The sequence below is a fragment of the Miniopterus schreibersii genome (assembly GCF_964146895.1).
Source record: "Miniopterus schreibersii genome assembly, chromosome: 7".
Lineage (NCBI taxonomy): Eukaryota > Metazoa > Chordata > Mammalia > Chiroptera > Miniopteridae > Miniopterus > Miniopterus schreibersii.
In genome coordinates this window covers 11,662,085-11,683,785 of record NC_138108.1, presented here as the reverse complement: position 1 = coordinate 11,683,785, position 21,701 = coordinate 11,662,085, and the positions used below count along the sequence as shown (strand labels likewise).

The window sequence follows — 21,701 nt, the reverse complement described above, 5'->3', positions numbered from 1 at the left end:
GCAGGAGCCAGGCCTAAGTACAGGGCGAGGGGAGGAAGAGACAGGGGGATACAGTTGCGCTCCCCTAGGGGTTGGGCGGGGAGGCGGGGGAAATCCAGTTAGAGGAAAGTTGAGGCTTCAGGCCCTTCCTCGGGGCCGCCTGCGGCGCGCGGAGTCGAATCTCAGGTCGGAGGAGCCGTGGGGAGGTGCGCGGACTCCTCCCCGGGACGTGGAGGGGACCGAGCGAGGCTCTGGGCGTCTGGGAGTGACCGAGCCGCCCGTCTAGTGGTAATGGCCCCCCAAGTGCGAGGCGGCGGCTACCGCGCCGAAGGGCCCGGGTGGGGGCTGCAAGCCGGGGCTGGGGTAGAGCGCGGCGGTGGCGGCGGTGGCGGCGGGGCCCGGGCCCGGCCAGTAGGAGAAGCCGGCGGGCGCGACGCCGGCCGAGGCGGCCATGAGGTTGAGTTTGGAGAGGCCGGGGAAGGGCAGCGGGGCGAGGCCGGCCGGCAGCTTGTAGAGCGCGCCGTCCTGGGCTGCGGCGGCCGCAGCGGCCGCGGCCGCGGCGGCCTGGGCGTGCGTCGGGGGCGGCTGGCAGGCCTGCGCCAGGCCCTGGAAGTCGAAGCGGTAGGCGTAGCGCTTGCCGTGCACCTTGCTCATGATGTTCTTGTCGTAGTAGTAGCGCAGCGCGCGGCTCAGCTTGTCGTAGTTCATGTTGGGCTTGCTCTTGCGCTCGCCCCAGCGCCGCGCCACCTCGTCTGGGTCCGTGAGCTTGAACTCGCCGTGGCCACCCTCCCACGCGATGCAGCCGGCGTTGGCGCGATCCGCTAGCAGCTCTAGCAGAAACTGCCACAGCTGGATCTGCCCACTGCCTGTGGGGAGGGGGCTAGTCAGCCATGGGCGAGGTGGGGAGGCTGAAGTGGGGAAAGGGGCGAGACGAGACGGGAGACCAACCCGGCCCGAGGGAACCGGTGTTCGGGAGGGAAAGGACATGTCCAGCTGGGTAGCAGGGCGCAGCTGGAGCGGCTGCCCAGGGGAGGCTGATCAGTAAAGCTGCCCTAGCTGTTCCTGCGATTTTCCACAATGGATACACGGCTCCCACTTCGGAGGACGCAGCCCCGCGGGCGCTTGGCTTTGTGAGAACTGAGACCAGAGGGCGAAGCATCACCTCCTCTGCATGGAGGCAGCAGCGGGGCAGGACCCTGGGCTCCCTGAGGTGAGCAAGGACAGGATATCAGCCCCTATGGCCACCTGGGGCCCATCCTAATTCAGGGCAGAGCCTGCACAACTCGGGGTAGCCTGCCAGGCATTTAGACGGCCACCTCCCAGCTGAACCACATCCAGAGATCCAGAGAGAAGAGGCAGGTGCAGAGCAGGACCCCCGGGGCCACTGGACAGGGCCCAGCTCCTAAAGGCCTACAGTGGATGCCGCCCTGGGGGGGGGGGGGAGTAGGTGGTGGCTGGCTTCTATGCCCCGTCAGACAGGAATGGGGACAGTGGCTCCCTGTGTGTAAGAGGGGGGCAGCCTCTGAAGGCGCTCCACTCCCCACACCGCCTGGTGGGCAAAGCTGCACTGGGGCTCAGGCTCTTTTTCGGAACAGGCGGGATTCCAGCTTGCAAAGTTGTCATCCTTCCCAAGGAGATGCACAGCTTGGAGGAGAGGGGCTGAGACGGTGAAACTGTTGTACTTAGCCCCCTGCCTTCTCCCACCTTTGGCTCATCTCCAGGCTCTTCTGCCCCTTCCCGATTCTGGGGTTGTTGGAAGCAGCAAGGAGCTTTTCCCCGATATCCATGTGATGAGAGTGTGAGATGCCCAGAGCTCCCACTCCCCTGTTTTGGAGTCTCAATCAGACAAGCGGAGAAAAATCTTGATACAACCCCCCCCCCCTTTTAGAATAAAATAAATTTTCCTTGAAGCCTGATTATCGCTTCTCATCGAGCCTGGGGAACCCTCTTTGTTTTTCAATGACTCGCTCAGAGGCCAGATGCTGCCCTCCATAACGTCAACCCCAATCTCTCTGTAAGAGGCCAGCAAGGAGCTGTCTGGCCCCAGGTAGGAAGCCTTGAGTTTTAGGGTCAGAAGCAAAGGAGGGTTTGGGTAAAAATGTGCAGCTGGCACATATGCAGAGCGACATCAGAGGCCTGGAAACGCATTTCTGATGGGAGTCCTGTTCCCTTTGGAATAAAGCTGTTGCCAATCTTGTTTTTATGATTACTGTAACCATGAGATTTAGGGTACCCACTGGGCAGGGGCTGTAGGGAGGCTTTGCCTGGAAGGCCAGTCAGGCCCTGCCAGCAACGAGGCAAAGCAGAGGGTAATGTAGCCACCCGAGGAAAGCTAGTTTCCGACATAGGAATCAACTGCAATGACCCAGTGGACTTGGCAGGAAAAACCTGGCCCTGGGTCAGTGAGACAGGTAGGTGTTGGCCCCAGGGCTAGTGGTGCCAGTGGCCAGGGAGCAAATCTTTGGGTCCCTTTTGCCTAGCGGTGCTGGGGCCTTGTGCTCCCATTGCTAGCAGGGAAAGAACGCCAAGCACCTCAGCCCTGTCCGCAAAAGAGTGCGTGGGGGCCAGGGCCCTCTCCCTTGGCCCTGGCTTAGAAGTCCAGCGCGGGAACTCGGAAGATGCAGGAGCCCAAGGCCAAGTGAATGGCACCGCACCCTCCCCACAATTATGCCTGGACCCTCGGCTTCCTAGAGCCCTGCCGCGCACATGACCCCCATCCTCCTCCTGGAAGGGGCAGCCCCCGTCCTTCCTGGGTGGATGCCCGGCTCCTGTCTGCCGTCCTCACTCCCGCCTACCCAGTCCACCAGCCAGCTCACCTTTTTGTACCGCAGGACTCAGCGGCCCCCAGCCCGGGCTCTTCCCTTCCTTGAAGAGACCTTCTCCAACCGGGTCTGTGGCAGCAGAAGAAAAGAGGTGGACAGTCAGGAGGACGTCGTGGGCTTGACCCAAAGGGCCCTGGGGCCAAGGCTCGAGAAGGGGCGCCGTGATTCCCGGCGTGAGGCGGGGGGCCCGAGCTGCCCGGCTCCTCCTCCGGGAGCCTGGCCGGGGCGCGCGCGGCGCGGAGCCCCTCCATAACGCCCGAGTCAGGAAACGCGTCCAGGAAAAAGGAAATCCGCTTTCCGAACGCGAGCCTTATAAAGCCGAGCCGGGACTGCGCCAGCGGAGCCGGAGCGCGGAGCCCGTGGGAGAGGAGAGGAGCGGAGGGCGCCTGGAAGGCTGGGCGGCGAGAACCCTCGGAGCACGGAGGTGAGGAGCCACGAGGGTGCAGGGGCGGCGCCCGGCGGGCCGCGGCCTCCCAGCACTGCACGCGCACTGAGTCCCCCGCCACCCCGAAGACCCCTGTCCCCCTCCAGGCTCTTTCAGCCCCTGAGCTGGCGCCTTCGACCTCCCAGTCTCCCGATGTGCTCACTTCGAGTCTTCTAGACCTCCTGCGAAAGCCCCAAAGCTCTCCATCTGCCTTTCGCGTCCTCCAGTGCCCTAGATTGCTCAGTCCTTCCAGCAATCCGAGTCTCTGGACCGCGCCCCTTCCCTTGGACCCCAGCAATCCCTTTCCCGTGGCCCAGACCAGACTTCCAGCCCCGGGTCCCGGTGCCTCCAGCCCCCGGCTGGTCCCTGGTACCTGGCAGGTACATGTTGATCAGCAGGGGCTGGGAGGCGCCGCTCTGTCTCATCGCCGCCAGAGGCTGGGCGGTGGGAGGTGGGGGGGGGGGGCTGGAAGGGGGGGACGCGTCAGGCTTTGCGCTCCGGGGTACTGATCCCCGCCCGTCGCGACCGCGGGTAACTGGGAGACGAAGACAGTGCCAAGTCCAGCAGGGCCTGGCGGGAGGGGGCTGGCCGGGTGAGGCGGGGGATGGAGGGGGTCCTGGAGCTGTGCTCCCAGCTACCAGGCAGCTCGGAACCCTCCGGCCCCCCGCGCGGGCAGGGGCCGCAATTTCCGTTTTAATTAAAGCGCCGTCGCCTCGGCCCCCAAGACCCCGCCCCCGCCCCTCTTATCGCCCCATCGCAATAAAGTCTCCACCACGCCGCGCGGCAGCCAAGCTCACCCGGCAGCCCCCCGCGCCCCGCAGCCGGGAGACGCGCGGGGGATGGGCCTGGGCCTCGAGCTCTGACAGGGGTCGGGAGCGCCTTTCTTTCCGCCTCCCTGACTCTCAGCAAACATTGACGGGGCGGAGTACCCGGCCCCACCTCGGACCCTCAGGGCCACAGCGCCTGCTTCGCGACCATTCCGCCCCCTCACCGCCCACTCTTCTCCCCCTTCCTACTCCCACCACCACTCGGGTTCCCGTCTCCAGGCTGCGTTATCTGCATCTTCACTTTTAAATTTCCGCTTCCCTCCCTCTCTCCTGTCGCTGAGCTCCCGGGGCCAGGCAGCCGTGACTCCCTTTATCTCCAAACCCCCTCTCCCCACCCCACCCCCTCTCTGCTTTTCCCTGGAGACCGGATCTCCTTCCACGTCTGTCTTTCCAGGGCTCCCTGCGCTGGGGCATCTCCCCCACAACTTCTGGTGGGTTGCTCCCCCCTTTCTGGGTCTCTTTTCCGTTTAGTCTCTCCTACTCCCACCTCCCCTCCTCCTCTTCTCTCCCTCTCCTCTCCTTTTCTCATTCATTTGTTCCCCAGTAATTTGTGGCATACAGTAAGCTCATGATCCCCCTTCAGCTTCCACCACAACCAATGCTCTCCCAACCTTCCCATCACCTGTCATCCCAGTTTACCATCCACCTGCACAACTATGGCCATCCTGGTTGTCCCTAAATCAGTTGGGATTGGCACCTTGCTGTACAAGAGTAGAGGGGCAGAGTTGTGTACTGTACAAGGCCCCCAACCCAGGGGGAGTGGAGGCTGAAATCCACTCCGAAAAAGCGGCAAAGGTGCTGATTGTGTATTAGCAAAGTTGATGTGGTTCCCAGGTGGCTTGGAGTCTCTGGGTCCCCGTGAGACTTCTTAACTCTGGATAGGATGCCAAGGAGGAATGCTAGAGAAGCCAAAACTCTGGGCCAGGAGCCCACCTGCAGCCATGAAGTACCTGGTGGCTACTGTTGGAATTAGTACTCTTGAGGCCACTACTTGAGCCCAGGAGGTGAGGAGGCCTGGGACTCCAGGTCACATGGATTAGGTTTTCTGCAGGATCCCCGGCCCTGGGGTGCCGGACTGAGAATTGCTGGGAAGTCTAACTTGGTGGGTTCTTGCTATAACTGCTGGAGTGTTTGTCTTTACTGGTGGAGGGTGCAAAGATCCAAAGGAGCCATGGAGGAGTGTGGGAGGCAGAGACTAAAGGGTAATGGGGGATCCCAGGACCCAGAGGATCTTAAAGGGGCAAAGATGTGGATGTGAAACCCAGTGGGAGCAAAGATAGGAGGTTGGGGTGCTCCCTGGGGACCACACTCAAGGCTTCACGGGAGGGGAAGGCCTTAAGGGTGGGACTGAGGTTCCAATCCCTCTTCTTCATGCCTTCTTATCGCTTCTCAAATAGAAAGCAAGGAGCAGGAGGCCAGAGCTGGGAGATGGGGGGCCCCCAAGTTCAGCCACCAGTGCTCTCAGTAGAAGTCTGAGGCAGAAAGGAAAGGCTTCACAGAGTGAGGGGCCTATCCAGGCACCCCAGCTCTGAACTGGTGATGGATCAACATCTCAGGCTCTGAGCCCCCAACTCACTGAGGACTCTGGTGTTAAAGAGGTAGGTGGGCTCCAGGAGGAGTTTGTGTAGGTGGGGGAGGAGGATGAGGGGGTGGCAGGGGGTGGGGGGTGACAGATGAGAGCTGTCCTCCAATCCCACCTGGGTCTTGGCTGCACCAGTAAGGAATTGCCCTTCTCTGTCCCCTTTGGCCTTTGGCTGAGTGCAGCCAATGAGCAAGCCCACAGGGTTCTGCAGACCTTCAGCCTGCCTGGAATAGGAAGGTGAAAACATTCAAGCCCAGTTTGGCCTCTGCGAGCCCCCCCCCTTAGTTGCCAGAGTGGGGAGCAGAGCTAGACCCTGGGTTTGGGAAAACAAAGGTTGCTACAAGTATTAGCTCCCCTAACTCCCTGGTTGTACAGGTGAGGACACTGATACTTGGAGACAGATAGCGCCTTGTTCAGGGTCACACTGCCAAATCCTGAAGCTATCTTGCTGACTCTTTCCAGCAGCCACAGACACTCATAGAGGGAGGACAGCTCAGCTGATGGTGGAGACCAGCTCTCCCTTTGCCCATTGTCTGTCCCCAAAAACAGGGAGTGGGGGGATGGGCTACTGGGTTCTGAGGCAAGTTTGTCTGAGTTCAACTCTGGGTCCCCTATTTCCTAGTTGTGTGACTTTGGGGAAAGTTACATAACCTCTCTACCTTAGCCTCTTCATCTGTAAAATGGGGATTATAGTACCTATCATACAGAATTGTAAGGCTTATACAGCACATGCTCAAACAAGGCTCTATACATTTAGCTATTGTTGCTGTTACCATCCCCCAAGGAGACAGTTAGGAGCCTGTGACCAGACAGGAACCCCAGGCTCCTTTGGGGCCCACAAAGGTTTGGAGCTTTGCTGAGGCCCAAGGCCTCAAGCCACAGATCAGGTCAGCCTCCACTTAGCATGGATTTGGGGTCAGGAGCCCTTGTTCAAGTCACCAGTGAAGTGGGTCACCTCATTGAAGCTTCTCCCTCTCAGAGGAGCTCCAGTTTCTTCATTGGTGAAATGGATGCAGCATGGACTGTGTTAGGAGAATCAACTGCGATAGGGACCATAAACTCTAGACACCACCTAGAGCTCTGTCCCCTGGTTTCCAGACCTAACTCTGGGATCCATGGAGGGAGACAGGGAAAGGAAAGGAGGATCCTAGTTGATTGCCCCGATGCTTTTCCATAGCACCACAAGCATTTTCAGGGGGTTCTCACTGGATCCTCACAACATCCCTGTGACACAGGCAGGGATCAGTAGCCCCAGTTTACAGGAGGGGGAATGGAGTCTCAGGGGTGGTATGAGATTGGGTCTGACTTCTGGTGTTCTGACTTCTGGTTCAGGGCTCTTCCCCAGGGAGCAGATGCCTGACTCTGCACAGCTGGGCCCATGAGGACTGCCGGGTCCAAGTCTGACTGTTCTCCAACATTGCCCTGCCTACCCTGGGCTGAGGTGATGATCTTGGCCCCCCTCCGCATTGATAGAGCCACTAGGGGCTTGAAAACACAAGCATTCCAAGGGATAGGATGAGAGGAATCCCCAGGGCCTTGGAGGCTCTGCCTATGTGGGACTGAGGGTGTTATTAACTGGGCAAAAGAGGAAATTGAGAAGAAACCACATTGGTGACAGGGGTTCTAGTGGCTGTTGCCACACTCAGTCCCACCATGTCTGTGGACCCTTGCCACCTGCCCCAGAACCCGGGCTCACTGTGGCCAGTGGCTAAGGGGTTGCCTCTCCAGCGCACCAGTTCTCTGAAGAGTGGCGAGGAAGAGGAAGAGTGAAGAGGGAGTCATTTGGAACAGTAGAGAGGGTGGGCATGACAGTGCTTTGCAAATGCTGAAGCTCAAGCCTTGTGAGGGATAGTTATTATTCAGACAAAGGGTCTGAAGGCTCTGCTCAGAGAGAGGAAGCCTCCCCCTCAGGAGGCCCTGGTGGACAGTGGAACCTCCCACTAATTCCTCCTCTCATGCCCTTGCTCTTCTATAAGGCAGAGATCCCATAAGGCTGGAAAAGGGGTGTAGGCTTCTCTAGCTGAAGAAGGAGCTAGGTGACAATAAAGACTGGAAATGCCCTAGGGGTTAGAGAGGAACCCAACAAAGCTCCTGAGAGTTAAGGAGGTCCTGCCCTGCATGATGGGGCCTGGCCTGGGGGTGGAGGGTGGGGGTGGGGGGGTGCAGTTTGAAATTCAGCGTTAAGCCCTGCTGTGGGGCCATATGCACCCCAACCAGAGGATGGCAAAGGTGCCATTTGGCTGAAGTACCCTTGTCCCAAGCGGAGGGGCCTTTACCAAGGAGTGATGTGGGACTGTTTGTATTTAACAGGATGCCTAAGGTTCTTACCAGCAGTTTCCTCTCAGCCCCATGAGTCCAGCCATATACATCTTAAGCCAGTTTATGCTCCATAATCAAGGGTCCTGGAGCCTGAAGGGAGGGTCAAGTCAGCAGGGAAGGACCTTCAGAAAGATGGGGATGGAAATCACAAAGCAAGACACCAAAAGAGGCATGAGGGACAGGCAGGTTCAGGTGGCTTTATTGAGGGTCCTCAGGGGAGGTGTGGGGGCAATAGGGCTTATTGCTGGACTCTTGGAATGGACTGCAGCTGCCCCGTGTGGGCCTGCATCTGGAATTCGCTGTAGGCATGGAACTCCCCTCCATGCTGGTCCCGCTCCAGTACGTACTGGTAACCCCGGTAGCCTGGGTACTAGCAGGCCACCCACCTAGAGCAGTGAGGGTAAAAGGGTGGCAAGTAGGCTCTGCCCCGCCATCAGTGTCCTCCATTAGTAGTCCTTTCACAGTCCCCAACCCCCAGTTCCAGCACCATTGCTTCCATCTTCCCACATGGATCTCTCCCTGCCCTGCTCACTACTCCACACCCTCCTATCACCTTCCTCACCCTCTTTTATTCCCACCCTCCATTGCCTCCTCACCCAAGTTTTCAATCCCTTCTGCTATCCCTATAGTGTTCCCCTGACTCCTGTTCTCCCATGACCTGCCCACTCCCTCCCAGGCAATCTCCAACATCTCACTTTCTTCCCCTTGCCCCCAAGTCTCTCCCTACGTCACTGCCCTTTGTCCTCCAGTCGCCAACATCTTTCTTACTATGTCTTTTCGCATACCCATCGCCTCTCCTCACCTCCCTCCCTGGGCCCATTGCCTCCCTGTTCTTCTCATCTCCCCTGTTCCAGCCCCAGGACTCATGCTCCAGAGCTGACTTTGAGGGAACCCACATCCTTGCTGGCCCAACCCATGGAGGGCAGGGACGGGTAGTCATCGCTGAGTTCAGACTTGCAGCCCTGGAAGTTGTCCCCCTCAAATAGTGTCACACGGCTGTCACTGTGGTTCTGAGGGACAGAAAGGTAGGGGTCAGCCCTCCAAAGAGGTGCTAATGGGTACATTCTCAGCCCCATTCCCCCACTCCACCGCCAACACAGGTATACAGACACTTAGGCTCCACAAACACTCCTGGCATTTACTCCATTAGCTTCCTAGCAATCTGGGAAACTGGGATGCTCAGAGGTCCCCAGTCTGGTCACTTCTATGGCTTTGGGCTGAGGTGGTGAGACTGGAGTGGGGGGTCCCAGAGACCCTTCCAGATCAGGGCTAGAAAGCATCTTGTGATTACCTGTTTTTCATGAGGAAAATCAGAAGTCTTGAAAGAAATTTGGTCTATTAACCAAAACAGTTTCCTTAAGGGCCTCACTGACTACCCAATCCCCTGCCCAGAACCCTGGGTAGCCTCTCACAAGGTGAGGCCCAGCTAAGGGGTGTTGGATGGCAGAGTCAGAACAGATAGACCAGGGCATCAGTGCTGGTTGGGTCTGGGCTTCCACAGTCCCAGGTCCTTCCCCCTGAAGGGCTCCTTGGCCTCCTGGAATGGAGAAGCTTGGCTGAGTCACAACCTGCTCTCTGCCCCCCCCCCCGCCCCAGACCTCACCAGTAGGGTACCTAAATCAGTACAAAGGGGGAGCGAGATCTTCCCCTTTAGTGTATTTATTACCAACCCTTTCTCCCTTTAAGCCTTGACCTCTGGGTTGAGTTCTAGTCTCATCTTCATGTTAACCCTCGTGACCTGGGGCAAGTCACCGTGTCCCTCTGAGCCCCATTTCCACACCAGTGTATGAGGCTAACAGCAGCCACCCAGGCTTCACAGGGCTGTGTAATGACAGAGGCACTCGCTCACTCTTGCCCACAACTGTGTGAGAAACCCGGCGCTCAGTGCGGGGCGGCCTCGGTGCTGTCCGTGGTGCTGACCCCCAGCTCCTGCCTGAGGCCCGCGGCCCACGCTTCCCGAGAGCCCTCCGGTTGTGGGCAGTACTGCCACTGCCACCCGTCTAGGAGCTGTGTTTACACACCCCCACACAGTGAGTGGGTGGCCTCTGGAGGCGCCACGGTGGGATCAGGGTCTGGAGCCAAGAGCTAGGAGGCAGAACAGGGGGAGGGCTGTGCTCACCCAGCAGAGCACTGGCCGGAAGGAGAGCAGCTGGTCGCTATGGTGGCCGCCACTCCAGGCGCTCCAGCGAGGATAGTCACCCTTCTCCAGAATAAATTGCTGCCCCTGGAAGTTGGGGTACTCATAGGCCACCTAACTGGGGAAAGATAAGGCAAGCTGGGAAGCATCTGCCTCAGTGGCACTATTTCCTCCCCCCCCCCCCTGCTTGCTGTGATTGAAAAGACTAAGAAACAGATCTTTCATCTAACCCCAGGCCCTTTCCCTGACACACACACTGCATGGCAAACCAGCCCCTCTAGAGGCTAAAGACCCTAAACAGGCTGCTATGCAGGGTTGGAGGGGTCCAGGCTTCCAGCTCAGTGCCTCTAGAGTGGAATTTTCCAGCTTCCAAAGATCACACGACCAAGTCCTTCTACATCAATAATTTAGATGCCTGCAAAAGTAGGTGTAGGAACGCGACCCCACCCCAACCTGCGGTAGCAATCTGTGATGACAACAATCAGCTTTCCTTAGGGACCCGGGCTCCAGGAGACCAGGGTGGGGCCAGGAGAAGAGATTTCTTAAAGGAAGTTCAGAGCCATCTAACTTTGTACAGAGAAAAACTTCGGAGAGGACATTACACTGGGAACCCCTTCAGGGCTCAAGCTGGCCCCACAGCTCCCCGCCTCCTGGAGCAAAATGTCGCTTTTCACCCTTACCCTTTTAGCACCGGTTCTTTATGTTTTGTCTTGCGCGGGGAGGGGGGGGGCATGGATTTGGGGAGGCCGAGGAGTTTCCTGTGTTGGCAGGGCTTACAGACTGGGGAACGGAGGGCTGAGAGACGAGGTCCCAGGCTTCGAGCTTGGGGTGGGGGAGCTCAGAGTTCCGCAACCCAGACCAGCCGCGGGGGCGGTCACTCACACGCCGCTTTCCACCTCGACGGAGCGCACCCTGCAGGCCTCCGCGCGCGCAGACGGTGGCGCAGTCGCTCAGCAGCCGGCTGCGGCGGCCCTGGAAGTCCTCCTGGTCCCAGAGCGTGAGGCAGGCGGGCGCCGGCCCCGCGCGGGGGCGCTGCTCATGCCGCTGCGGCAAAAACGACCGCACCAAATGCTCAGCGTCTCGGGAACCGCTCCCGGGCCATGCCCAGGCCCGCCCAACTCGGGTTGAGGGTGAAGGACCCGGGGGCTGGCCCCTGGTTGCTAGGGGCTTCCCCTCACCTCGCCCTCCCCCGCCCTGGAAACACTCTGCTCCAGCACCGAATATTCGCGGGGTGGTTGAGCGAGGTACTGACGGAAAATGGAGAGGATGCGCGCAGACCAGGCGTTCGGGCTTTACGCCCGGCCTCGCCTCCCTCCCCGCACCCTCTCCCGCTGGGGTGGGGAGAGCTGAGTCGGCGGGCAGGCTGCGGTCAGCTCCGGTGTCCCGCGAGACCCAAGCCTTTCCCACAGCCGCCGATCTGGCCCCCGCCCTCGGGGATTACAATAGAAAGTGCTGAGGCACACGTCCCGCGCCTGCTGCAGCCAATGCTGACTCCGCTATTTCTTTTTGGGGGGCCAGAGCCAGGCAGGGTGAACCTGCCCTCAGAGCAGAAGGCGCCCTCCCTGGCCCAGAGGTACCAGGCTACCCTGCGGCCCCCGCCGAAATCGCGCCGTCTGGACTCCGGGCGCCGGAAGTTCTTCCGCCCCAGGTCAAGGCCTCTTTCGGGCGATGCTAGGGCAGAGGTAGACAGGCTCACACCCCTCAGTCCTCTCTTCCCCGGAGGATCGGTCCATCGCAGCCCCTTTCCTCCCAGGACTTGAGTTCCCAGGCCGGCGCTGCATTCCCGGAGTTTTCTGGAGCGGAGGGGGCGAGAGGGGCGCAAGGCGCGCTGAGCGCAGGCAACTTGAACGTCCAAGGAAGCGTCCGGGGAGGGCGCGGATTTACAAAGCGCCCAGGAATAATAGTAACTAAGGGAGTGGCTCCCTGGAGTAGCTGGGGGAGCTGTTCCGCCTTAGCGCGGCCAGAACGGCGACACTGCCAGCCACCAGCGGCCAGGCAGAGCTCAGGGGACTGGGGCTCGGGGCCCCACGTCTACCTGAGAGCTAGCAGCTGATTACTCAGCGCCTAGTCAGGCCAGGCGCCCTGCTCCGAGCGTTTACGTGCGTGATCTCAGCTGATTCTTGCACCGAACCCGCGAGGTGGGTGCTGTTACTGCCCTGCACCTCAGAGACGCGGGCCTTAGGTCCTGCGGAAAGGGGTGAGGAGGGGTCCCAGCTGAAGACTGGCCCAGCCGAGGTGTGAACCCTGCCTTCTGTTTTGACTGTAGGTCCTAGGCCCTTGCCCCCAACCCCCCTGCCGCGTAGGGGGGGTTGGGGAAGGGGAAAGGAGATGAAGGGCCTGGAGCCCCAAGGGAGGCTGAGGGAAGACATTTCCTCACAACTTGCAGAATTTCTAACCACACAGCTGAGTTCACTCCCACCTCCAAGGCCGGGCATTTGCTGTTCCCATTACCTCCAGTGTCTTGGTCACAGGATCTTGGTATGACTGGCTCCTTTGTCACCCCCCGGGTGACCCTGTTCCTGACATTTACTCTCCATCACATCGCCCTGTTTTCTTTACAGCATTTATCACTCTGTAAATTTCTCTTTTCCATCTTTTGTTTACGGGTGTTTCTGAGTGTGTGTCTCCTTTTAGACCACATGTAAGCTCCATTTAAATGGACTGTGTCAGCTTTGTTTTCAAGCCTTAGCATTGTGCTGGACACAGGCACTCAGTAAAACTTGAATGAGCCCTGGCCCGTTTGGCTCAGTGGTTAGAGTGTTGGCCTGAGGACTGAAGAGTCCAGATTTGATTCTGAATCCTGGCTAGGGCACATGTCTGTGTTGCCGGTTCAATCCCCCCCCTTGGGGTACATGGGGGAGGCAACCAATCTCTCTCTCCCCCTCTCTCTCCCTCCTCCCTCTCTCTGACTCTTTCTGAAAAGTAATGGAAAAAATATCATGGGGTGAGGGTTAAAAAAAAGAATTTGGCTTTATTGGGACTTAATTTTGAAGACTAGAGTAACTTAAAAACAAAACTTGAATGAGTGAGTGGACAAGGTGCTCAGTTGGGTCAAATGTCCATGGGGATGGGTGTAGAGGGAATTCTACAATGAGAGTGCAGGAGTAATGGTTTGCCCATCCTACCAACTTCACCCTGAAGTTCTGGGGTGCCAGGAACAGGTGCTGGGGGCAGCCTTGGGTCTCTCTTTTCACTGGTGAGGAACTGCTCTTGAGGATCACAGTGTGTGTGAAGGTGAATGTTCTAGAACATGGGGAGTAAAGTCCAAGTTAGGAGGATTTAAGTCAGAGCTGGGACAACCACAGCCATGTTTGATTGGGAATGGGTCAGACCATGCCCAGTCCCCTGACTCCCTACCCTAGAGGAGGTTTGGAGAGATGCAAATAGACCATAATTTCCCCAAAACTATAAGGGGGAAATACAAACAGCAAAGGGAGACAAGAGCCAATCCTTGACTCTGTGTCCTGCGCCTTGGCCTCTTGGCGTCCCAAGTCGGGAATATGGCAGCGGTGGGAGGTGAGGAACCCAATTTCTCCTTCCCTCCCGCCTGCTTTCCTCCCGTCTCTGTCGGACAATTCTGGATTCGGCCACCAGGAGGCGCGGGCGGGCAGCTCTGAGTGGAAAGCTGAGGCCGCAGGGCTAGCGGAAGAGGCCGCTGGCAGGAGGCTGAGGCTGGGAGCGGCGGCGGTGCGGGTGGCGAGTGCGTCAGTCTGTGCGTCTTCGCTCGTCCGTGACGCGGACACCGGGCGTTAGCTCCGCGGCTGAGGGGTGTCTGTCAGATTGGATGCTGTGTTTATAGGAGCTGGGGCCCAGGGTCTGAGCATGCCCTTGAGGTTGGGGCTCCACCTGGGAGGGCTGTTTCCAGTCCAGGTGTTGGTCAGAAAACTATTCCGCAGGAGTGGAGGGTAGGGGGTGGGGGGTAGGGAGTGGGGGGCAGGGCGAGGCGGAGCGGGGGGGTGGGGGGGAGTAGTAGAGCAGAGATCCAAGTTAGAATCAGGAGGCCGGCTGGGATTTGGGGTGGAGACTGTGTGTGAGCAGGGCCACTGCTCCTCTTCTAGTCCTAAGTTCTGATCTTGGCTTTCACTATAAAACTGTGTGACATTAGCCAGCCTCTCCCCTCCCCTGTACCTGAGATTCCTCATCAGGAAAATGGTGTATAGGTACCACCAGCCCCACCCTACAGTCCCTGGCCTTTCCTTCTGTCTGCACACCCACCAAACACTGCCAATAGCCAGGTGCCCGGTAGACCTCTAGACTTCTCAGGGTCTCCCCATCCCCCGAGACCCCTCCCTGGCTCTGGTCCTCAAAGTCACCCAAGAAAGAAAAGAATGAACCGCTGAGGTGAAGGAGCAAGGAAGGGGCTGTCAGGGGCCCTGCCTGGTGTGCCAGAATGGGACTCTGGGCTTCTGTCCCTTTCCTGTACTATGGACCCCTTCCCAGCTTCATTTGTCCACCAGGCTGGTCCAGCTCCAGGCCCCAGCCTGCCTTCACCCAACCCCCTCCTAGCCCCCTCCCACCCCCCAGCAGCTGGTCCTGTTTGTTTTCCCAGATCAGTTTCACTTAGAGCTTCCTGAAGGATGGATGCACAGGTGGCTTTGTTTGCCAGCTCAGCACCCTCACCACTACCTCCTCCACATCCACAGCCTTGGCCTTTAGGTGTGGAGAGGGAGAGTGAGGTAGACAAAACAAGCAAACAAAAGTGTCCCCAGATCTGTACCTCCAAGAGACATCAAGATCTCAAAGGGATCTCACCACCTTCAGAGAACCCCACTCCCATCCCATCCAGTTCTTCATCTCATATAATCCTCAGGATCACTCCCCATCTTATGATTCTACCCAAACATCCATCTCATAAGGTACCCTAAGATCCCACAGAGAAACCCTCAGACCCAGTTCTGTCTCCTGTAGATCCCACTTATACCCCCATCCCATATGGGGACATGTAGATGCAACAAGGAAACCCTCAAACCCAATCCTGGGCTCTCACCCAGGTCCCCATGCCAGTTAAAGGCCTGGGAATCCCCAGAGAAGTGATATCTCCCTCTTACAGAGCCCCATCTTATAAAAGGCCCAACTTCTCAGTACTATTGGGCAGCTGAGAGGTGCCCATGTCCTATCAAGTCAGCCTGCTTCCACCCCTCATTTCACTGGGAAATCAGCCAGGGCTTTGGTGACTGAAGATGCAAATTCTGTGAATGGTGCCCTCTTGCACCCTGGTACCATTGCCAGGCCCTTCTTTGCAGCTCTGCTCCGTCACTCCCTGCCCCCACCTCAGGTCTGGAGCCAGGAACAGGCAGATGAGCACTTTCCCTGGGGCTGTGAGGTCTGGTCTCCTGGGAGACAGAGATAACAAGTGAGAGACCAGCTCAGTTCAGGCAGGGTCCAACAGCTGGGCCCCAAAGAGGTGGGTCTGGCAGGGGTGGGGAGGGGCCGGGAGCCCCACCTACGCAGACCCATTGTCTTATCCCCTTATAAACAGAGCCCCTCAGTAGGGATAGGGAGCTGGCCACCATCCAGAGAGATGGGAACCAGCTTTCACCACCACCCACTCGCCCAGACACAAAGCCACTGGGTTGGCACAGAGCAACAGGGAGAGAGCACACGCATATACACATTCACACAGTACAGGCACATGGATGGGCCCCACGTGCATCACATGTGAACAGGGTCCTAGAATTTAATAGATACCTCAAAGTCACACTCATTGACAGGCAGACACTGTTCACTTGTTTCTGAAATATTTAATAAGATGTACTACGTGCCAGGTGCTATGCTGGGTGTTGGAGTCGCTCTCACATGCACACATCCCACTGCATGGTCACCTAGGGAAGATGGTTTCAGCCATCCACCCACCATCATACAGACACTGAAGACTGGGCTCTGGAGTCACACTGCGGCCTGGGTTCAAATCCAAGCTCCAATGCTTGTAAGTTGGATGAACTTGAAGTCTAGTTCTCAGCTTTTCCCTCTGTAAAATGGGAATCATAGTCTTAAAAACTGTTGTGAAGATTTAAATCCATGTAAAACACAGCCTGCTGTACCCACCCAATAAATATTAGCTGTTATTGGTGTGGTTGTGGTTATAGCTGGCTTTGCTGCATGGTTCTGCCCCCCCCCCCAACTGGGGTGGGTGGGGGGAGGAGTCAGGACAGCAGGTACAACTCTGGGATCTGCATTCCCTCCCCACACTCACTTGTGGACGCCAGCCTAGCACTCAGCATGAGGAGCATTCCCACCTCACCCCTTTCCAGCCACTCTGCTCAGGACCTGTTTGGGAGGATTGGGAGGGTCAGAGGGGAGTAGCCCAATCCTTTGTTCTTGTTCAGGCCTCTGCTCTCCTGGAAAAAATGCTTGGGAGTGAAACTGGAGATGTGACTTCTGGTCCCCGCACTTTTTCTGGCTCTGCCTGTGGTACTGAGCAAGCCACTCCCCCTCTTGGGGCCTCAGTTTTGTACCTATAAACTAAGCTAACTGCTGATCCTGGAGTGGCCTCCCAGCCCTAACTTCTGTGATCCTGTGATGCCTCAGGAAGGTTCCCCCCCTCCAACCTCCCCACCCCCAGGCCTAGCCAGAGTGAGGGGGTGAGTTGCCTGCTGTCGCCATGGGGACTAATCTCCAAGAAGGTCAGTGAGCCTCTGGTTCTGCCTTGGCTGGATGGGGATTAGCACCTGGGTATGAACCCCCGCCCCATGCCTCCATGCCCAAGTCCCCCCCACTCTCTTATAGACCCTGGGCAGCGTCCACAGCCAGAAGCTCCAAGGCTGGGCCAGAATCAGCAAGTGGACAGTGGAGGCAGGGCAGCTGCCACAGTTGTCTGTCTGTCCAGCTGTGGCCAGAGAGAAAAGGGGAGAGTCAGATCATGCCCCAGGGTCACTCATGGCCTGAGCCTTGCCCCTCTTTGCCTTCTGCTTCTTAATGGGGAGAGATTGATCTCCCAAGATGGGGTGTCACTCCCACCGCCAGCCCTGGTTGTCCCATTTGCAGCCCACATAGAAGCCACCTCTGTCTCTTCCGGTGGAGGCGATTTCCTGCTACCAATGTGGGGTGGCGTGGAGGCTGTTTCCACATCACCTTTCCCTTCTACATACACTGCCTTCCACGTCTGGTTACCTGAACCCTGAGCCTCCATCTTTAAATCCCTCCATCTCTGATATGTACGTCTCTGGTTATCTCACATTGTTTCTGTCCCTTTTTAGTTTTCTCTCAGATGGTCTCTGCCTCTCGGGTCTCTCTCTAGCTCTTGCTTTCATGGGGGGGGGGGTGAGGGGGGAAGGTGTCTGCAGCCCCTCTGGTCTTGAAATTTCCCCTGTGGTTCTCACACCCCTCTGTCCTGTCCTCCTGGTTGTGTTCTTGGCCCTCCTCTAATCCTCCCCAATTCCATTTCCAGCCTGCAGTTTCCCAGTCCCATCACTGCCGGTGTCCAGGCTCAGTCCCTTTTCCTGCTCCCTCCCCCGCCCAAGGTGCTGACAAGGATGACAGGAAGCAGGCTCCGGCTGGGAGCTGGACAGGCGAGGGGGGAGGGGCCCTCGAACACCAGCTGCTGAGCACCCCCCTCACCCAGCCCCGCACCTGCAGGCCCGCCTGGCGCCTGGAGACTCCACCCCTGGCCAAGTAGGGGAGGAGGGACCTGGATGAGAGGACAGATCCCTGACTAGGGCCAGGAAATGCACCTCTTGGGGATGGGTAGGGGGTGGAGGTCCAGGGAAATTAGGCTCTGGGGAAGAGGCAGTGGCGTTGTCACAAGGGCAGAACCTTGACCACTGGTGGCCTCATTTTCTCAACAACCCCCCAAAGGACTGCTCTGTATGTATGTCTTGGGGGTCATTCCAGGGGAGACCTTTGTTGTGCAGCCCCAGGATCTCGAATCCAAGGAGAGGGAGGGGGAGAATTCTAGCCCTCTTCTATGATTGAGGGAGGAGAGAGGAAACCCTCTAAGACACAGGGAGGACGTGCCAGCTCCGGGCCTAGTCCCTGACAAGCACATCATTCAGCACCAGGCAAGGAGCAGAGTGCTAGTCCTCTGTCTCAAACATGGGACAGAAGCCTGGTCAGGGAGGCCAGAATGGGGACTGCACACACCACAGCCTAGGACCCATGCATCCTCCCTTCCCATCTATGGCTGCTGCCCAAAGATCCCACTTGCAGTGTCCCCCTCTCCCCAGACCTGCCTGGGACCTGTCAGAGCCATCTCATCCCCATTCCCTTCCTTTCTCTGCATCAAGGACTCAGCAGAGTCTGTGGGGCCTGAGGGTGATGGGTGAGGGGTAGCAGTGGAGTGGGGGGGGGAGGGGACAAGTCAGCAAGCACCTCCAGCATATCCAGATTGGAGCTGGAAGGGACCAGTGACTCTTGACCCTCATTCTCATCTCCCTGGGGGCTGCCTAGGCCTGGGCGTGTGGGGTACAGTCCCTCCCTACGAGGTTTCCTCATCCCAAGGGGGGAACTGGGGTTCCATATTGTTGTCCAAGGAGTCTTACTTCTACTAGCCCCTCTATCTGGGGCTGGCTCAGCATCACCATCAATTTGGGGAGGGGGAATAGAGGACAGCTGGAATCACAGGACACTCAACCAGGGGCTCAGACTGACCTCAGCCTTGTGTGGAGCCCTCAGTTCTAGGGTCTCCTAGCAGGAGGCCAGGGGTCTTGAGCAATCTCTGTCCCCCTCCTCCATGTCAGATCTTAGCACTTTGAGTCCCTGTCCCAGGTTTGGGTTGTAGCTAATGTCCCATGGACTCCCAGCTAAGCTGAGGGCCACATAGACCCTACCCCCCCCCCAAACAAAAAGCCTTGGAATTATGAAGTTTGGGGAAGGTAGTGAGCTGCTGCACCTGGGGACCCCCTCAGGCAAGGGCAACTGAACCCTGTGTTTGTCCTTTCTAATCGTCTGTCTCTGTCTCTCTGTCTGTTTCTGTCTCAGACATGGGAGGACTGGAAGAGGGGCCAGGGAGAGGGCAGGGAGTGGACCCTCAGGACAACAGTACTGCAGGGATCTGGAGGAGGGACTTGACCTCCATCATGGTTCTAGCCCACCCCACCCAGATTTTCCACCACCTCACCACTATTGCTCCCTTTGAGGGTCTCCAACTTCCCGGGTCAGGGGACTCCAATGCACTGCTAGAAGCCCAGAAACCAGGATATGGCGACTGGTGAGGCCTTCGTCCGAGGCCAGAGCAACATCCTCATTTTGCAAATGAAAACACCCAAGGAGAGACCTGAGAAATGACTTGCCCAAGGCCACAGAAGTCGCTGGGACAGAGTCGACCAGAAACTGGGTTTCCACCCGCGAAAGGCTCCTGTTTTGGGTGACAGCCCCCTGTCCCACCCGGTGGAAGCTGCTCTGTGGCCCGCGTTACCCCGAACGGGGCCGGCAGCCCAGGAGCTTCGGGCCAGGGCAGGACGAGGCAAAGCGGGTGGGGCCGGATGGGAGCCGGATCTCGCCTGGGAGCGGCGCACGGCCTCTGCGACCGTATGGCGGCGGCGGCGGCAGGTGCCTGCGTGGCGGTCGGGCTGGGCCCCCGGGCGGTGCTGAGAGGCCGCCCCTGCCTCACGCGAGCCGAACGAACAAAACGCTCAGGTCCGGTTTGTGCGAGGGGCTCGTCGCGGGGCGGGAGCGGAGGGCCCGGGGCCTGGCTGTAGCCCTCGGCGATCTCCTGGTCCTGGTCTTCCGAGCGCGCAGCGCCGCGCAGCCGCCGCCTCACCTGCGCGCGTCTGCGGCTGACACGTCGGCGGCCCGGGGCCGGCACAGGTGCGCACCTGGCCCGCCCCTCCCTCCCGGGCCACCCTCCACCCGGTCGGCCCCGCTTGGCTTGGTCCCCAGCGCACGCCCCGGAGCTTGTGCCGAAGCCCGGGCGCAGCGCCCTCTTATACGGCCTGTTCAGTCCCCGCCCCTAGACGCACATACACACAAGCGCACTCACACCTGTCCGGGGCCCGTTTGCTCGGGGCAAATATTGACTCAGAGGAGGCGGAGCGCCCCAACCCCCTCCCGCCCCCGCCAGGGCTCTGGGGCCAGAGCTCCTCGAGGCCTTGGCGGCGGCGGGGGTGTGTTGGGGGCGGGGGGGACCTGGGCGCCTCTGGAACAACACCAGATGTCACTTTTCCACCCACCTGCCTCTGGCAGGGGTGGGGGGAGAGGATGGGAGGAGCCGAAGAGCGGAGCCCAGAGGCTGCCTGGCCGAGGTTACGGGGAGCGGGAGGTGGGTATTCTAGGGAGGGCGGGACATCCCCTGGTCAGGGGATTCAGAGTCAGGATGGGAGTCGCTTGTAGAGACTGTGGCCCGCTAATGGTGACTTGCACCCGCGTCCCAGCGTCTAGTTCTTGGCCCTCTGCGACGTGCCTCAGCTTCCCTTTCCAATCTATTAGCAGAGTCCCGGGAGCCCTGCAGCTGCTGAAAAAAGACTGAGGGCGGAGTGGCCGGGCCTCGGAGAGGTCACCTCGACCCGCGGCCACCTGCTGCACTAACCAGGCCGGGTCCTCAGTTCCAGTCCACCAGACTACCCTGGGGCAAAGGCCAGCCAGGCCCCAGCCGAAGCGCCGTCCCCTGGCCTGACAGGTCCGGAGCCAGGCAGCCGGCCGCGAGAGCCCTCGCCTGGCTGTGGCGTGGGGCGCAGAGGCGCCACCTCCCAGCCAGCCCCCAAGTCTCCAGTGAGTCGCTGCGGTCCACGATGGCCGCTCCCACCATCTGTTTCGTCAGAGCAGGTGCGCGAGCTGCTTCCCCCGTCGGAGAAATAAAGTAAAGGCAGATACAGAAAAAAAGGCTAGATGCTTTACTGGTGGGGCGGTGGAGAGGGGGCCGCGCGGAACCTAGGGAAGCAAGTCTAAGGGGCCGGGCGCTGGCGTCCTCGAAGAGTCAGTAGGGGGCGGTACCACCAGCCTGGACACCACTGTGTGCTGTGACCCTGGGGGCGCCTCCGACAGCAGGTCTCCAATCGAAATCCTAGAAGATAGAAGGCCCCAGGTAGGGTGAGGTTTCGGGCCAAGCCTGCCCCCACCTGCTGCCCCTCAGGCCTCTCGGCGCCGTCCGCGCGGCCGCTGGCCCGGGGGCCCCCACCTGGGTAAGCCGAGCGGCGGCAGGGCGATGACGCGCGGCCGGGAGGTGAGCACCACCTCCCCTCGGCTCGCCTCCACCAGGATGTTCTGGATCATGTTCTCCAGCAGCGCCTCCTGCAGGTTGGCGAAAGCCGGGAGCCTGCGGGGCACCGGGACGGCGGAGTCAGCGCCCTCACCCACCACGACTGCTCCTCTGCTGTGCTGTACCGTGTGCCACGTGCTCTACGTGGATTCTCATTTAACTCCCCACCTTCCCAACACTAGGAGGCACCCTCGTTGCAATTTTACAGACACTTAAAGAGCCCAAGTTGCCAAATGTCATGCTGCTGGTGCAGCGGTGGGATTTGAACCAGGGGCAATTTTAGTCCCATCTCAGGGCCAGGTTGGGGAAAGGCATCCAGCAATGAGAAGATGCAGAAGGGGCTGGGCGGGGCCTAGAGAGTCCCAACCCCAACAGAAAGCCACCGCAGGGCAGTCCCTGGGGAAAGCGGTGCAGGGAGAGGTGGTGCTGCTCTCCTGGTTCTAGAAGCCCATTTAGGAGACCTTGAGGACTACAACTGCC

The 21,701-nt window shown here is 59.1% G+C and overlaps 3 protein-coding genes across 3 annotated transcripts in view; all 3 read right to left on the bottom strand.

The window, feature by feature from the left end:
* Window positions 1–261: 261 nt before the first annotated feature.
* Window positions 262–3,650, bottom strand: FEV (FEV transcription factor, ETS family member; the record flags this gene model as incomplete). Its single annotated transcript, XM_081142511.1, has 3 exons — window positions 262–845; window positions 2,796–2,870; window positions 3,599–3,650. 3 exons carry the CDS (start codon window positions 3,648–3,650, stop codon window positions 262–264), a joined length of 711 nt encoding a protein of 236 aa, XP_080998637.1.
* Window positions 3,651–8,191: 4,541 nt separating this feature from the next.
* CRYBA2 (crystallin beta A2) lies at window positions 8,192–11,130 on the bottom strand (the record flags this gene model as incomplete). Its single annotated transcript, XM_081142865.1, is given in 7 exon segments — window positions 8,192–8,323; window positions 8,327–8,339; window positions 8,821–8,963; window positions 10,073–10,204; window positions 10,987–11,005; window positions 11,007–11,112; window positions 11,115–11,130. Coding segments are annotated over 7 exon segments (561 nt in total).
* A 9,704-nt stretch (window positions 11,131–20,834) lies between these two features.
* The window catches only part of CFAP65 (cilia and flagella associated protein 65), a 31,017-nt gene continuing 30,150 nt past the window's right edge, over window positions 20,835–21,701 (bottom strand). The window contains exons 33-34 of the mRNA XM_081142512.1: window positions 21,141–21,278; window positions 20,835–21,026 (exon numbers count right to left, since the gene is read on the bottom strand). Coding sequence (XP_080998638.1) covers window positions 20,894–21,026; window positions 21,141–21,278 — 271 coding nt within the window. The 3' untranslated portion in view covers window positions 20,835–20,893. The remainder of the gene's footprint in view (window positions 21,027–21,140; window positions 21,279–21,701) is intronic.